This window comes from Myiozetetes cayanensis, unplaced genomic scaffold (assembly GCF_022539395.1).
Source record: "Myiozetetes cayanensis isolate MyiCay16 unplaced genomic scaffold, myiCay2020 scf9, whole genome shotgun sequence".
NCBI classification, from domain to species: domain Eukaryota; kingdom Metazoa; phylum Chordata; class Aves; order Passeriformes; family Tyrannidae; genus Myiozetetes; species Myiozetetes cayanensis.
The window spans coordinates 29112404-29129961 of NW_026088185.1; the positions used below are offsets into that span (position 1 = coordinate 29112404).

The 17558-nt window shown below is 48.3% G+C and overlaps 1 protein-coding gene across 3 annotated transcripts in view; it reads right to left on the minus strand.

Moving 5' to 3' along the window:
- The window catches only part of HEG1 (heart development protein with EGF like domains 1), a 54864-nt gene that overhangs the window by 28827 nt on the left and 8479 nt on the right, over nucleotides 1-17558 (minus strand). For all 3 annotated transcript variants that reach the window (XM_050339744.1, XM_050339743.1, XM_050339745.1), the window contains exons 2-9: nucleotides 6632-6910; nucleotides 5461-5691; nucleotides 4830-5114; nucleotides 4011-4199; nucleotides 3209-3511; nucleotides 2458-2760; nucleotides 1592-1924; nucleotides 407-712 (exon numbers count right to left, since the gene is read on the minus strand). In XM_050339744.1, the coding sequence (XP_050195701.1) occupies nucleotides 407-712; nucleotides 1592-1924; nucleotides 2458-2760; nucleotides 3209-3511; nucleotides 4011-4199; nucleotides 4830-5114; nucleotides 5461-5691; nucleotides 6632-6910 (2229 nt within the window). The remainder of the gene's footprint in view (nucleotides 1-406; nucleotides 713-1591; nucleotides 1925-2457; nucleotides 2761-3208; nucleotides 3512-4010; nucleotides 4200-4829; nucleotides 5115-5460; nucleotides 5692-6631; nucleotides 6911-17558) is intronic.

The following is a 17558-nucleotide window of genomic DNA, read 5'->3' on the forward strand; positions in this document are numbered from 1 at the left end:
CACCACATGCCCACACTGCCACCATAGCACCTGCAATGAGTGAGGTGAGATTACACAGCACCCAACTCCCTGATACTCAGAAGAAAGTATGGCAGGCTTGTATGTGATCAGTATATATTGCCTTTGCATCCCAGGCTGGGAGTTAGGAATGACTGGTGCTGCTCCTGCTTATATAAACAAAGCCAATGGGGCAGTCTTGAAACTGTGCTGTCTCTGAAAACACAGCAACTCTCAAGGCCAGACTGCTCTGGCAGTAAGGCTGGGTTTTTCTGGTGACTAAATGCAAGAAACAGATAATGCATTTTTCCCTGGAAGTTGAAATTTTCATCTATAATGTCCAGCACATTCTAGCATACCCTCACTTCTCCACAGAGGTCTGATGTCTACAGAGGTGGCCAGAGCTCACCTGGGGAAGTGCTTTCCAAAGCAGATGGTGAGGCTGGGAGCAATGGATTCGTGGACGTCACAGTGGCATCTCTGTCTCCACCACCCTGTGTTCCCGAAGAGGACTGGAAATGGCCTGGAGAGCTGATGTTTTCGGTACCAGTGGTGAACATCTCTGTTGTTTGGGCCAGCCTGGTGCTGGCTGGCAGAGACCTTAACGTCCTCCCTCCACTCTTGGTGCCTGTTATGGACATGGAGGTGCCAGCGGTAGGGAAATTGGTTCTCTCTGTTGACAGGATGCTGAACAACACATGGCTGCTTCCAGGAACTAAAATGTGATAAAGGAACAATTTACATTTTTACACATATGAAACTATAAATAGAAATGAACTTTCTTCCAGTAACACCCAGAGGCAGCAAGTACAAACACAAGTAGAAAATATGAGAAGATGTCAATCCAGAGAAAACAGGAAATTTTAAATACATAAATCCTTCCTATAAAAAATTGTCTTCTAAAAAACATAGTTTTATGCTGAGAAAAGTGCTATTAAATAAGAGCTGTTGACATACTAATGCTGTGCACTTGATTTCACCATTATGTGCCTGAGTGCACTCCATGCTGCTAGAACAAATACCGTGACAACCCAGAAAAGCCGGGAAATCAGTTCAGACAAGGCACTGTGCTGAGAAGTCTGAAGAAATGGGATCAGGGCAATCAGACCCTTCAGCACCACAGTATGAAGGACCCAAAGCAGCAAGAAGGACCTCAGAGACCACATTCAAAGCTGCCCTAAATTTGTTGAGCTGGTTCAATTTCTGGGAAGCAGCATATTCCAAGAGGCAAGACAGAAGGTAGGTACTGAAGTGTGATCCCCTAGACTGCAGGGATGTGATCTAATCCTCACTTGCTTAGTTCTCTTGCCTATAACATGGAGATAGCAACTGGAGATATTAAAAAAGGATTGCTATTTGAAAGTTAATTACTTTTCTTGGCATGATGAAACTTTCCACACATGTGCCCCTTCTGTAAAAAACTTAAACCACATTTTTTTGGTCAAGCAAGAGCAGAAATATTTCAGACACAAAATCACACTGCATCCTTCCAAACAGTATATTATGCACAGCAGAAAAGAGTCAAGCAAGCTGTAGTAATAGTCCCCCTCTGGCTTCTAAGAAAAATGGTATTTCACTTCTAATATGAGCTCACCTGGGGAAGGGCCTTCCGAAGGAGAGTGAGACTGTGTTAGGGAAGAGTCTGCTACCCGCTCGACAAAATCCGTCATTTCTATGGACCCATGAACTCCGTAGGTCTCTCTCACAGGAGATGTGGACAAGGACTGGATTGTGCCCGAGGTGCTGTACGTGCCACTGCTGGACGTGGAGATTTCTGCTGCCCACCGATTGCTGGTCGTGGCAGACCTTGGGGTCCTCCCACCCCTGCTGCTGCCCATGGCTGAAATGGAATCACTGGTGGGTGAGGAAGGGAAGGGGTTTTTCTCTGCCACTGAGCTGTTAACTGGTCGTTGGCTGCTTCTGACACCTAAGATACAATAAAACAGGGTTTGATTTAGGCATACAGAGCTATACATTTGAGTGACTGTTTGCATGGTATGCATTTCTAAACTGCCCACTGAGAAACTGAAGGTGTTGCTCTGAGAAGAGGTGAATCTCTCTCAAGTTCAAGCACCTGTGCCTTACAAAAAGCCATGAAAATCAAAACCCCATGCCCTACAGACCAGCCTGCATGGCAGACATAGCATGAGACAATGGCTGCAAATCCCCAGCAAGTATCTCTGGCACAGTAAAAGTGTGTGCATGTATTTGTAACTGATGCTTTTCCCAGCACAGGGGTTTCATTAGCAATGAGAACATTGATGTTTTTCACTTTCTCACCCAAAAGCTGAGATCCACTCTCCCCCTTCCCACCCGCCCCACTGCCAGCCCTGTGCAGACAGTAACAAAAACATCCATGTATCCAATAGTGACGGATGGCCGTATCTAAAGAAAAACAGTGCAGGGATGTGAAGTCTCATCCAGCCCCAAGGCAGACAGCTCTCAGACTAACAGATTTACCTCTGGGCGTACTTTCGGAGGCAGAGATGGAGCTTGTGAGCAAAGGATCCCTGGGAGGGGCTGGGAGATCAGTAGCTTCCCGTGAGCTGTTGGGATGATGTGTCCCAGTCCCTAAGGAGGAGGAGGTCACCCCCAAAGAGCTTGTGGGGCCGCTGCTGGTGGCAGAGCCTCTTGTCAGCCCAGCTATGTGGCCATTTGCAGTCCCCACTGCCACGCTGGGCATGTCAGCAGCACGTGTGCCTGAGTGCAGCATCACCTCTTCTGCAGCTGGGACGCTCTTGGGTTTGTAACTGCTGCTAAAGGCTGAAAAACAAGAAAAGAAATACAAAACTTCATACACATAAACGAAAACTCCTGGATAGTTTTCATCCCTATCTACTTCATCTACTATCCCCTCGCATCCCCTTTCATCTACTATCAGTAGATGTAGAAAACATATGTGTGAATATTCAATACAGAAATATTTAATACTGGGAAATCATTAAGATGGGGGGAAAATGGTCTCTAAATAGGAAATGCTGAAGTTGCTGCTAGCAAAATTAAATTGAAAGTTTTCAAGGAAAATCTATCCTTCCCTTCCAACAGGAATAATATTTATCCACACTTTCATTTCTGTGAAATGTTTTAAAATGTACAGAATGTGCCAAATACAATATTATTCCTCCTTTCTTTAAAATAAAAAGGATGTATTCTGTTAATAATAAATCTTTAAATAATGTTCTGAGATATACAGTTGTCTATCAGAACTCACTCGTGGAAGTGCTTTGTGAAGCAGGTGGCAAGCCCGTGAGCAAGGGGTCTGTGATACCTCTGCCACCACCATCCAGGGCACCTGCAGACATCCCAGGGGTCTGGGCTGAAGAGCTCATGATTTCAGTGCCAGAGGTGGAAATCTCTGCCACATTGACCAGCCTGGTGCTGGCTGGCAGAGACCTTAATGTCCTCCCTCCACCCTTGGTGGCTGCTGTGGAACTGGAGGCACTGGTGGCAGGGAAATCCAAAACTTTCCTCTCCGTGGCTGAGTTGCTGGACGGCTGGTAGCTGCTTCCAACGGCTACAGTACAATAAAAAAACTGGATTTATACATATGAAATTATAAACAGATGGATCCATTTTCTTCCCAGATGCTTACAGCACACATACAGATATTAAGCATAGGAAGTTTTCAATCTGGACAAAGTGCTCTTTTGGAAAGGAATGAATCCCCTCACCACAGGAAGACCTTGCTCGAAACTCGGGGCTTGCTGCCAGGTTTCATGAGAACAGGGTGGCTCAGACAGCAGGAAACCCCATGGGAAAAGGACTGCAGAGACTTGCCTTTAAATCCCACCTCTGCTCTAAGACTGGTGGAAATCAGCCCAGGCTCTCTTAGTGGTTTTTTGGTGGCTTGAAAACTGCATCAAACAGCAAAGGGAGGAAACCTGAGTGTAGCCACATCGCCATGTGAGCCTGCAGCTCCTTACACATCCCAGGCCTTAATGGGACACAGGGGAAAATATTTAAGGAAGCACGAAAGTAGGTAAAATACCAAACTGTAGACCAACTGAGCTCACCTGTGGCAGTGCTTTCCAAAGCTGGGTGAGAAGGGGTGAGTTGGTGCTCCGTGGAGGGCCCAGGGAAATGTCCCTGTGCCAGGGCCACTGAGGAGGGCACCGAGGCCAGGGGGCGAGCCGTGAAGCCAGGGGCTGTCCTTTGGATACCGGATCTCTTCTTTTCCACAGCCCTGGAGCTGCTCCCAACAGCTGTGGCAGAGGGAAGGGACATGTCACTGTGAGAACCCCAGAGATGTGTTTGCTTCTGGCAAGCCCTGGGCACAGGATAAGGACTCAGTAACACAGGTCTTCAGTGGATTCACGCAGAGTGGGGCAAAGTCTGTTTTTGAGAGCTTTAGAAGTCGGCTGCTGCAGAGCAAGTGAGGGGAAGCCAAGTTATTAAGCACAGGCATCTCACCCTGACTAGCTGAGGGCAAACCCACTCAGTGGGGCCATAAGTGTGGGTTCTCAAGCTCCTGCCCCACTGCAGCACCACTCTGGTGGGAGACACAGCTCAGGTGGGGCTGGGAGCTGCCCTGGCTCTGCAGTTGGCACTGGACCAGTGGAGATATTTCACAGCTGCAGACACCCACCCTGCAGAAAACACTGTGATAAGCTCCAAAGAACCTTTTTTTTAAGTGGAAAATGCTGGGGGGGTTGGATCAAATTATTTTTTTCCACTGCTTTTTCCTGATTTCAGCAGGGAATTTCAGCTAACCATCCAAATAATAAAAACCAGAGCACATGCAAAACAGAGCATCTTCTCTGTTTCAAGAAAGCAAAAGCTACAAAAAGGCTTTTCAAATCAATAAAACAAAGCCATGGGCCAGCAGAGCTCACCTCTGAAAGTGCTGTCAGTGACAGGCGATGCTGTGAGCAAAGGGCTTGTGGAGTTCCCTGTGACACCCCTGAGGTGTAGCATGACCTGGTCTGCACCAGTCTGGGTACTTGAAGCTCGGGGGGAGGATCGGGGCTGTCCCAGGGAGCCAGGGAGGGCAGAGCCACGGCTGGTCCCCCCACTGTTCCCAGAGGGGCTGGGTGAAGTGGCTGCAGAGTCCACAGGGGAGCTGCTGGACAGTTCTGTGCCCACCCAACTGCTCACCAGTTGAGAGGGGCTGCCAGTGCCTGCAAGAGAATAGGAGAAAGCAAATGAGAGCCCAGAATCCCCTGCTGTTACCCTCTACCTGCCTCGCAGACCACAGGCCCCTTGTCTGCACTGTGCTCACAGCAACTTTGTGTTTCGGAGCTGCACCAAGTAATTTATATTTTTCCATGTCAGGAGAAGCCACGTGGATCCTCCTCTCTGCCCTCATGCATGAAGCAAGTCAGAAAACTGTCCTGAGCAAGTAGTGGAGCACTGTATCCACAAAGCTCTACAACACTTAACCAATGCCTAGTTGCGCGGCAGCACTTTGTTCCCAGGCGTTGGAACACTTGCTCAGTGCTCCCAGGATGAACTGGGGTGGCTCACCTGGGTGATGAGATTCTGAAGATGAAGGTAGCAGCACTGTCCTCATCGTGTTGTTAAACCCCAGCATGTTCCAGGCCCCAGGGTGCCCACCCTGCGTCCCCTCAGCCAAATCAGTGCTGGCGGTTTCCAAGCCTGGTGGTGTCCTTTCAGCAGCTGTAGGGCTGTTGGGAAAAGCCAGAGCCCTCTTGCCTCTCTCCTGGCTGCCTGCAGCACGGTGATGGCTTCCAGCATCTGGAAAGCAACACAGAGAGGGTCATGTTCCCCTGGAAAAGTTATTTTGTCTTGGCTGGGTGGCAGCAGCATCACCTGCAGTGTTACCCAGCCCTGCTATATGCAATAGGTAGGGTCACAGCTGCATCCCTCACGTTTCCTCTGTTTAACAGAGCACAGTTTAACTACAAGAGGGATTGGCAGGAACAGAGGGTTTCTGCCATCAAACAATAATGGCATTTCAAGCTTTGTCTTCATTTGTGCATGGCAAAAGAAACACAGATTTATTTTTTTTTTTAAAGACATTAAAAATGCAAAAAGCAGTAAGGAGCTGGTGCCAGGACAGCCGGCAGCTGGCAGCCTGGGCATGTTTTATTTTAGTCCATAAGAACAGAAGAAAAAAAAAAAAAACCTGAGGTGGGGACAGGATGATCAGCACAGCCTTATTCTGCTGCTGTGGGAAACAGGCTTTGATTTAAGTGCATGCTCAGAAGAGTACATTAGTTTACTTATGACTGAAGATTATGAACAAGCCCAGAGGGAAGTGTTCACTTGCAGGATTTCCATGTAAAGACCTCAGCTACGAATCATGACACAGCTGTTTAGGCATCCTTAACTCAGGTTCTTATAACCTAGGTTGGGTTTGTGATGGGGTTAAGCTCCTCCTGCGAAGGAGGGATGGGAATGCCTCGGGGGGGTCTCTGCTCTGTGCATAGCCCTTGAACTCTGTGGATGGGCAGGACTCTCTGGGTATTGCTGAGTGGTCAAAACCAGTGGCATCTCCTGAGAATCATCTTTGTTGTGATGTTAAAAATAAAAAAAAATCAGCTTTCCTGGGATTGGATTTCTTCCAAAAGTCTGCATTTCTAGCTGTGGGGCAGGAATACTCCTAACCCACTGGCTATGCTCAGTCCATGGGCTGGGCACAGCAAACGGGGACCCTCACATCAATAAAACTCACCGGGAGGATGGCTGTGGGTGGGCAGGTGGGTTGCTGTCCCAGCAGATGGTTTGCCCAGAGGTCCTGCTCCTGATGGGGTGACATTCCCATTGCCAGCCAGAGGACCAATGTGCCCCGTGACCTCACTCGCTGCTGGCACCGCTCCGTGCCTGGTAGGAAGTGATGCCCACTCCCTGCTCCCAGCCAGCATCGTCACCAGCTCCACTCTGTCCACCGGAGCACCAGGAGTCCTTATCCCTGTGTTTGAACTTCTTCCCTCCTGATAGCTGCTTTCAATGACTAAAAGGAAAAACAAGAAAAGAATTTAGATCCCATCAGCACTGGATGTGCAGGCTCGGCTCACTGCAGTAACACCAAGGCCAAGCTCTGAACTCATTTACTTACACGAGAGAAAAAATTTGCATAATCAGAACAGAGACCTGAAATTCATTTTTGGATTTACACCAATGGAAATTAGATTGGTCTGTGGGACCAAATGCAGAAACCCACCTTTGTGCACAAGATTAATTCAATTCAGCACCGTCATACTTTTTGTGTGTGCGTGTGTGTTAGGAGAAATAAATCTTTAAAGGAGCAAAAAGAAAAGCCTTAAACAAATAACTGATGGAGATAGGCACAGTGTAGAGTCCATGGGAGGAGTATGTAGGTCTCCTGAGCTGATGGGCAGCTGGACCCCAGCACAGCCCATGTGTCCCATCTTGAGTGTAAGATGGGAGAGGAGAGGGCTCCACGACTCTTCCCCCAATGAGCACTTGGCCAGTGTTTGTTTAACACCTGACCTCGAAACCCATCACCTCCAGAGAGCTGGTGGGAATCTGTCTGAGAACTGTAGGGGAGTCAGGAGGGTTGGTATAACCCATCCAGACACCACAAGGGACCAGGGACAGAAGAGATCAGTGCATGGTGTGGATTATACTGCCCATCCAGGTGCTGAAGCACCCCAAACTGATGGACATTTCGGCACATCTGACAGTAATTTCTACCAGAATATGAGAAACAAGATGAAGCTTGTGCATCTGCATGTCCATTTTCTGTAAGCAAACGTGGCTATAGCTCCTGCTTACCCTGCATAGACCTTGTATGGGTCTGCTCTCTTGCTCCTGATGCAAGGCTGCTCCAAAAACCCACCTCTCCCATAATTCAGAATAATTTTCTTTTTTCAGTAGAAAATGAATACAACACATTTATGGAATAAATGTTGGTTCTCAAGCCAGAATTACCCTTTAGCTTCGCTAGCTCTTCTCCCTCCAGTTGCTTCCCACCATGGTGATGTCTAATGGCAGCAACCTCCTCCCCTCTCTGCACAAGTTTCTTGTGCATTTCTACTATCTGCTCTATCTCATGGACCCAAAAATGACTTCTCACAGGGGCATTGACAGGCATTACATGCTTTAAGGGATCTTCCAAAGTACACGGGTGGCTGTGTGGATCCCTAGAATACAAACATATTCCCAAAATAAGCCCTAAGAAAGGAGTGAAGATGCCACTCAATAGCCAGCTTCTCATCTCAGTCATTAATGCTGACTGCCAGCAGCAGGACCCAGTGCAGTAGCTGTAGCTTCAGCCTGGGGTCAGTCATCCAGCCTGGAGCTGAGCAACTACTGACAGCTACTCTGAGTGGCTCCTGTGAGATTTGCTGGAGGAATTGGAGTTTCCAGCCTGTGGTACCACCCAGGGCTGTGTCAGGATTACTCTGCACATCAGTCACACAAAAACCAACAGCCACCATCTACTTTACAGCCCCAAGACCTAGCTGGCATTGCAGCCTCAGATGATCTTCAAAGCCCACAGCAAGTCAAAGCAAGTCCAAATCTGAAATTACAAGATTCCAGTTTTGTCCATCTTCCTTATAACCCTGGGCTAAAATAGCCCAACACACCCTTTTCTTCCTGAGTGGGCAGAATGGCAGCCTGGCTAAGGAAGGTGCAGTTTTGGGAGAGGAACTCTCCCCACTTTGCAGCCCAGAGACAGACCAGGCTATGGGACTTGTCCTGCATGTCATGAGCATGGTATTGACAGGGTTGATGTGGATGATACACAGGTAGCAGCTAAAGGCACCGTCTCTGCCCAAGAGCTCTGATGTTGAAGGCTAAGCCAAGATTTTTGGCCTCGGAGCATTTTCTGTAAAAAAAGTTGTATCTCAGAGAAACATCTGTGGGACACGTCCCCCTTGTCTTGTATGTCTCCTCTGGAGATGCTGCCCTTGCCATGACAGAAGTGACAATTTTGGAAATGCTGTCCTCTATCCATCTGTAATAGTTTCAGTGGGAACTCACCAAAAAGGTGGGACAGTCTGTATTTCATCCTGGGAGTCTGAGCACCAAGAGGGCCAAGGAGATGAGAGCTGTAGTGGAACAGAGCCCCTGGGGTACCTTTACTGACAGCCCTAGCACTAGTTGTGATGCCCACCTTGCTGAGCACACCAAGCAGCTGCTGCCACTTCCTGTCCCATGAAACAACCTTCTTGTTCTCACCATTTGGACAAAGGGATGCAAAGTGGCATGGGACACTTGCTATATTCATCTGCAAGCCGATACCCAGCCTGTAATTGTAGCCCACAAGTCCATTTATAGCAGCCCTGAAAAATGTGAGTGTGCTGGAGGGCAGCACACTGAATTTCTCTCCATTCCCCTCTCACTAAAAGCTTTCAGCTGTGCAGCCCATGCTGACTGCAAAGCCTCAGGGGCCATCTTTACTGCACAGAGAGAAGGCAAAGCAGCAGATGCTTAAAGAAACCCTTAGGGGATGACTATAGACAGAGGCAAATCTGCTTTCTCAGTTTGCCAAGTCATTTGTCAACAAGGGCTCCGGACAGGCAGGCTAAAATATATAGCAGGACGCTACAGCAGGCATTCCATTGCCCCTTCTTACAAAGTAACCCTGGAAATGCCAGCAAGCAGTGCCTGCAGCTACAATCCTTGATTGAATGCAACCAGTTCAAAAGTAAAACACTGCTGGTTTCTTGTCTGGTGCTTGTTTGCCCTGGAAATCCACCTCAGGGTTTTCTCTATCCTCTTTTGGCTCTGCAGAACTGCTGGGAATAAACTGAAGCACAACCCTTCCACTTATAGTGGGCGCCAGCAAACCTGGCTCTTAGTGCAGCCAGGGAGTGGAGGGGCTGAATAAGAAGGCATTATTTACACAGGCATTTTAGAGTGATCTGGCATTTTTAACTCTGCCATGTGAGGTATGCCAGGTCCTGGTGCAGGGAGGAAAACTTCCTGGATTTTCCAGCATGGCTCATGCTCTGCACCTACTGAACTGGGGAGCTGAGCCCATGCTGGAAAATCCAACCCATAGCATGTACTAAGGAAAACCCAAAAAAGCAGGTTGTTCAACAGAAGAGACATGAAATCTCAGCTGATCACACATCCATCAAGCCTGCCAGAAATGCAAGACAAACACAATCTCCTTTTTGACTTGCCTGCAGAAGTTAGACTTTTAAGACAACCCTCCTCTGGAGCAGATGGACCAGATCAAACTTCTTCCCAAAAAATCCACACAGGACCATCTGGCCTCCCCTGATGCATTAAAGGCTTAAAGCAGAGCAGCCCTTTAACTCAGGTGCTGATCTGTCACTAACAATTTTGTCACATCCTAAGCTGCCAACTGCTTTCCATGGTTTAACTCCACACGACCACAGTCATTGACAAGTATTTGACTTCCAGCACAAAACCCTCCTGCCACCCACTGCACGGGTGTTTTCCTTCCTAGTTAAAACTAGCAGCGATGCTCACCAGACAGGTCGAGGCTCGGAGTTACTTTTTCTTTGCAAGCATAACAAGTCCGCAGCTTGCTGCGAGCTGAGTTACAGCTCAGCCAGGACAAACAGATCAAGTTCCAGCTGATTTCTCGAGGCTTTGGGCTTGCCCCTGGCAGCCCAGTTGGATATCTACCTTGTGAGACTCCTGAAAAATCCCTTTTGGACCAACAATTTTCTGTCTCCATCCCTGATGCAGCACGGGCACTGCCCTGTTCCAGAGGTGGTTGCTGCCAGGGCAGCATCGTGGTGATGCTCAAGACTCAAACATGGGTCAGCACAACACAAAGTTTTATGCAGCAACTGTGATCACACACAGACATCTTAGGGCAGGGAGGGAGGAGGGATGTATCCTGCTAACACCCGGGGAGCAGCATCCTCACAGACAGCATTTGGCAGGAGCATTGCAGCCAGCCACGGCACACCACAAGCTATCCCAGACCCACTTCTTTCCTGCAGATGGGATTTTTCTCCTCAAAGGGCAGAAAAATACTTTCTTGCCTGGGGAACACAAATATAATCTGAGTTTGCACACAAGGAAAGCCAAGAGCAGTAGACTGGCTGTCCAGAGTAGCCCTTCACTCCGGAGCAGTCCCTCCTCGGGAGGGCGGCGGTTCCCTGGGGACCGTTCCCGGTAGGGCCGCCCATGCAGCGGGTGTTCTGCCAGGGCAACGGGCCACCCCGGGAGCATCCCATGCAGAGCTGTGCGCGCGTGAAGCTAAAGCAGGCTCCTCCCGAGGACAGGCAGCTACAACTGCAGAGCCCACATCTGTTAACGTTGCATAACCTTAACATCATCCGAGGTTCGCAGAGGGGGGAAGCTAATCTCAACTTGGAAAACTCCTTGCCGGCTGTAGGAAAAGGTTAGGAAGAAAGGCAGGCTGTGAGGGAGAAGGAGTGGGGAGCAGAGCCGGGGCTCCGGCCCCGCAGCGGGTGGCAGGGGTGGCTGCGGTCCCTGCCGGGGCCGGGCTCTGGGCTCTGTTTTGAACGGCTGCTGCGGATGTCGGGATCATGGGTGGAGGCCGGTTAGGAGCCAAGTGAGTTTGTGCGAACAAAAGCTAAAGCCCTAAATCTGGACCGTCCAGGGCTCTCTGGGATTTTCGATTTCCTTCCTTGTTCTTGCTCTGAAAGAAGCAGTTCGAGGTGGGGGGGGGAGACGGGGGGGCTGAAATGGAGCTTAAAAAAAATAATTCATACTTGAGATGGGTCAGTTGAGCGTAAACACACTGATAATATTGCTCAGGGAAGGTCCCTCGTGTGCACTAAGCACGGGAAAAATGCAAGAGGCTTTCAACCACATGCGGTCAGCCCTATTTTGCCTTTTTTTTTTTTTTTTTTCCTGATATCAAGAAAAGGAATTATTCCAGCTGGATTAAGAAAGATGGCAAGAGAGGGTGTATGGAGAAGCAGCCTTGACAGAGCCTCTCACCCTGTTGTAGGGATTGGTTTGGATGCAGTACCCTATAGACACTTCCCATGGCAGTGCCCTGCTCTGGTCCATCTGTTCCTTGTCCTCTCTCCACTGGGTTCCAAGTAAAGCAGGACAGCAATTCAGAGAACTTTAAATCATTTTAACCATAATAGGAAGGATTTATGCAGGCACCAAAGGTGACTGGAGTATTTATGTGTCAGCTCAAGAAAAGTGATGGGGGCTTAATGCCAGCAGCAGCCCCTGGGAGCTCTGAGTGCCAAGGTCTAGGTGGTTCATGCCTACTACCAATGATGGGTGCCCATGGGGGTGGGGACATTGGCATCATCCTCAGCCCCTCCAGTGCCAGGCCATGGCACTTTGCTTGCAGTGCTGCTTTACGAGACAAAAACACTGTGCACTTCCACACCATCTCCCATACAGAACCTTAGAGGATGCCAAAGGCCATTTTTTCTCCTACACTTGTTATCATTATCCCAGAGTCCAATGTTTGGAGATGCCACAGGAAAAAAAAAAGGATCCAATTACTGCTCTTACAAGCAGTACCCTAAAGCAAGGGAACAGTTTTCCAAAATAAAGAGTACACAGATATCTGTGGTTCTTTCCAAAAGCATGGGATGCACGCATATGGAGTGCCCACAACTGGGGATAAAACCTGCACAGTGGAGGGACAGGATATTGTTCTGCTTATCAAGAGGTTTACAGCCTCTTAATTTTGGTGTCCTAAACACTTCCCTGAGGAGGTGCAGACTCCCAGATCACCAGCTCAAGCCTATGAAATCCTAAGCTTCTTACTCATCTTTCTTGGACAGTTTGGTTCAATCCATAGATCCCTGGGACCACATGGATCCATGGCACCACCTGTGCTGTCTGAAAACCACCAACCAAGGGCTCAGAGCAGCTCCTTGAACCTCTTTTCATTAACTTATGTTTTTAAATGGCTTTTAACAACTGAATTAAAAAAAAAAAAAAAAGAGTCCTGTTTTATTGTTGAGTCTTTGAAAAATATATTCAAATACAAGTCCTCTTCCAACAGGGATAAGCTGCCTCATGACTACCCATACTTCTAAAAACCACATAAACATGCCAAGGCTCCAGTAAAATCCCAGTCCGTCCATCCATCCATCCATCCATCTGCCCATTCAGTGAAGAGGGGACTCAGCCTCCAGCACCTCGGGACCCATGTCCTTTCTGTCTTTCTTGAGCAGAAAGCCTGACATAGCTGTAATTGCTTGCTTGACAGCTCATTTATATTCTACCTCAGAAGTGTCCCTCCAGAGTTGCCTCCTGGTGTTAATGTGGGAAAAGCCCCCGCAGTCCTGGGGGGAGCAAAGGCAGCACCAGCTGACGGGTCCCAGGAGCACTTACCAAAGGGATTTCTTTCTCACTGTTTTTAGTAAACATCAGTAAAACCAAGCCAAAATAAATCTCCCAAACTGCACAGCTCTCTGAGCACTCACACCTCCTCTCCATCCCCTTTTCCACTGCCCTGCGATGCTGAAATGTCTCCAACTCCCCTGCCTGCACCATGGATCCCAAATGCTAACTCCCAGCACCACCAAATTCACTTGTAAAACCCTCTAGGCTTTTCTGTAATGTCCTGCAGAAATGTTACAGAAAATATCACCCACACATTGCTTCTCCTTCCACTTTCCAGGGTTTTTAAAGTCCCCTGGAAGCTTTTCTCATCAGGAAGGCAGTTGTGCCCTCACCAGCACTCATGAAGCCAGAGCAAAAGCCACATAGGGACCCAGCCCGGTGTCATTTTAACTTCTGCTCCCATCCTAGGGTAGTGCTGCTGGAGACTGTCAGACGGCTCGGGAGGAAGTCTCCTGGCAGGGCTCCACCAAAGTGGAGTTGCTAGGTCACTGGAACAATAAAAAGGCAAGAAAAAACATCCTGCAAAAAAGAAAGGGGAAAAAAAAAAACAACAGAAAAATCCATGGTGGTGTGTACAGTGCTGGTTAAGTGGAAAGAAACAGGCTGGAGAGGCTGGAGGGAGTAGGACCATGCCACTGTCTGCTTTTGCAAGCACGAGACTTCATTTCTAACAGGCATCTTTCTCCAGAGCTCTCACACAAGTAATTCCAGAAACCTGAAATCTGTCTGCAAGGTTTGCAGTTGGTGAAAAATCTCACATGGGACAGTGTTTCCAGGGAAGGTAGTTCGCTGCTGCTATGGAGAGATTAACTGCCCTCTGCATGTTAGCCAGGCATCACAATCCATCGGATGACTTTCTCACACACTCTGGCAGCTGCCCATGGTCATTTAAACTGTGTATGTATATCAGTATAAGAAACCTGCCTCCAAGCCTGGCTGTGTTTCGGTGATAAGGGGGTGAGCAGCTTCCCGAGGGGCAGAGTACCACATAGACCTGGGGCTCGAGCTCCTCCGTAAGGAAAGGTGCTAGAGACTTAGAAGCTGCAGGATAAAATTTAGCTTTCTGAAAAGTCTAATTTCAGGGCCAGAAGGGAGCATTAGCTCATTCTGTCTGACCTCATGATAACCAAAGTCATTCCATGTAGCTTATTTACTCCCAGTATAAGCTCAATGACTTGTATTTGATTTAAACAGATCTTTCAGGGGGAAAAAAACCCTAAACTATTGGTATTTATGATTATTTCGGATTTTACTTAAAACCACAAGAACAATGGGCTGAAACACAGACTTTTCTGCACAAAAGCTCAATGCCTATCAAAAAAGTGATGCCTGGCAGTGTGAAGCATCATGCAGCAGGAGCCATCCACGCCAGGGGCCAAAAACTCAGCCCTTTGCAGACCAAGGAGAAAACAAGATGCTATTTTCATATCAAACCCTGGAAACAAAACCACAGTGGTCTGAGCCCAGGAGCTGCTTCCCACAGCCAGGAGGGAACAATAAATACCAGGAAGATGGAGGAAAAAGTAGGAAAAAGGGGTACTGCCACGCTGAGAGGCAACGCCGGGAGCAGCCAGGGACTGCCATGGGTCCCTGGGGGCTGAGCCATGCTGCTCACTGATGCAGGTGGGCTTTGGTCCAGGTGTCTTGACCAGAGCCTTGCTCCAGCAATGCACTTAAGAATTGCTCCCCAGGGAACTATTCTCTGTGCTTAACATTAAGCACTTGCCAAAGAGCTTTGCTGGCTGTCAGTCGCACGAGGGATGATGACCAACCTCGGAACAGAGCAACTTCTCAAGGATGTGGTGGGGACGAGAAGGATGGAGAGCTCTCCTGGATGCAGGAGAATCACAAGTGGTAGAAGCAGTTTGGTGACACACCGATAAAAGGCTTGCTGGATTCTAGCCCCTGTGTAAACTAGCAAGATGTAATCCCATCCCAGGGGAAAACTGGCAGTAGCCAAAGCCTTACACCCAGCTCTCACCTCCCAGCTGAAGGTGGGATGCAGGGCATGATGTCATGACAGTGAGAACCTCAGATGCTGCTGTAGCTTCCACTCTTCCAGCAAGGGACAGTGAGACTTGTGAAGGGATGGAGAAAAAGAGCAAATAGGCAAAAAAAATAAAGCAGCTTAAAGAGAAATTAATCCCCAGAAGAGATAAGGGCCCCTACTTCCCTTCCCCCATCTGCTGCAAAAGGATGATGATCTAAATCGCATTTCCTAGATGACACCACACCGATCTGATGCCGGAAGCGGTGGTGGCAGCGCTCAGGATGGCGCCGGACCTCCTTCTTCCAGGGGATGAGCCAGGTCCTTCCCCACTGGCACTCGCCAGCCTGTCACCACTGACATGCAGGGGAACAGCATGCCTAGGGGCAGCTGGAGCAGACTCCTGCTACCCTGCACCGCTCTCCCACTGCCTCTGCAGTCACACGTTTCCTTTCTGAGAACCAGAAGGGAAGGGATTTACCATTTCCAGTGCCTTTCTGCACGTGTTTTGGGGAGGCTGAAAACAGACGCCTTCTTTCAGATGTGGCCAGCAGTGAAGTGGGTGATGTAGAAGGGCAGATCTGGCCTCTCATCCTCCAAGCTGTCACTGAGGACTCATGGGGGAGTCAGGGTCAGGTCACATCCTACCTTGATGCATATGGGCACAGTGTGCTGAGCAAGGCAACCAAGAGGCCAGAAATCTGCACCCAAAACCCATCTGCCCACACATCCACCCAGATTACTCAGCACAGAACCACCTCACACCAACTGCCCTGGCATGTTCGTGCCATCAAGTGACCATCAACTTCAGTCTTAACCCAGCATGTGACACAGTTTACCCAGCACCGTACGATCTCTGGTTGTACCAGCAATTTGCAGGACAGGATCATGAGGATCTCTGTATGCATGGTGTGGACTGTTCTCAGAGACCACAAAATTGCTGTTACTGCCATTCCCAAGGTCAGAAGCCTCCTGGTACTCATTTGGCTTTTTTCATGCATTGTATTTGCTCCTTGTCCCTAAGAAAAGACCATCTTCATGATTTTTCTGATTATTCTTACCCTGATTATGTTTCCCTCCTAAGAAATATCCTTTCAAAAGGCTTTTATCTGCAGGGTTGGCTGCCAGTCTAATACTGCAGCCCCATTCTGCAATTGCTGAAAGAGCTGATAATGTCCTAAAAAGAATTAACATTTAGATGTTAGTCCTGTAACCAAATCTGAATCAAACAATGATGACTGTTCAAATGCCTAAAGCTACTCAGGGGTATTTTCATTTAAGCTCTACCAAGCTTGTACCAGGGGTAAGGAGCTTTCTAAAGATGCCTTTGTGAGCACCAGCTACTAAAACCCTTCTCCCTGTCCCTCCAGACACAGATACAATTATGCCCAGCTCCGGCACAAAGATAAAGGCTGAATTACAAGAGCAGTATTATGCTCCACAATCAGGGTCCTTGATTCCAATTGACAAGGAAAGCAAATCATGCGCAGTTGGCTTGCGGATGCTTCCACTCCTGAAATCATTCCCATCAGAGGGATAGAAATTAGTTCAATATACAGGGTTATCTTTTGTGTTTCCCCTCCAAATTGCTAAATTACCTTGTCAGTTTGTGAGATCTTACAAGTTATGCAGGGTCAAACCTGGCCAGCACTTGTCTGGGATATTCCTTTGCAGAAGGTTTAACTACCAGCTGCTACAGTTTCCCTGATAAGAAAGTGTTTTCTTACCTATAATGGCACAACTGTAATGGGACAGTTATTCAGAGATGCCGTGAAACCCTTCTCATTTTTAAAAACGTGTTAGATAAATATCTTCTGGGATGATCCTGCAAGGGGAGACATCTCAAGATCCCTTGGGAGGTGTCTTGAGATCACTTCCAGACTTGCCTTTTGCTTTCATAAAGCACTCAGAACCAAGGCCAGATGAAAAACCCATCAAATATCCAAACCCCAACTTACACATACTCCAAAAAGCACTCTCCTCCCCCTAAAGTAGTTCCTGATGCGCTGGGTGGGTGGGCAACAGTACCCTCCTGCTAGGCTATCACAGAAGTTATCTTTCAGATAATATATTAAAGCCAAATCTTCAACTTAGTGTGATTCATCCCTGCTTCAGCAAAGCTCACCAAAGCGTGACGTTTCACATCGGTCCTCGGGGCTTAAGAGATTTTCCACAAGAGGAAGGGTGTTAACGCCAGCATCCTAAAAAGCAGTGACGTGAATAATTGTGCTCTATAGATCTAAATTCCTCTTGTCACTCCAGATGCAGAAGTGCCTTTTAGCATGCTCTTTAAGAAAAAAAAAGAGCCCTCCTTTGCTACCAGCAACCAAAGAACCCTGCCCATCAGTCCAAAATGCCTGCACAGGGTTTC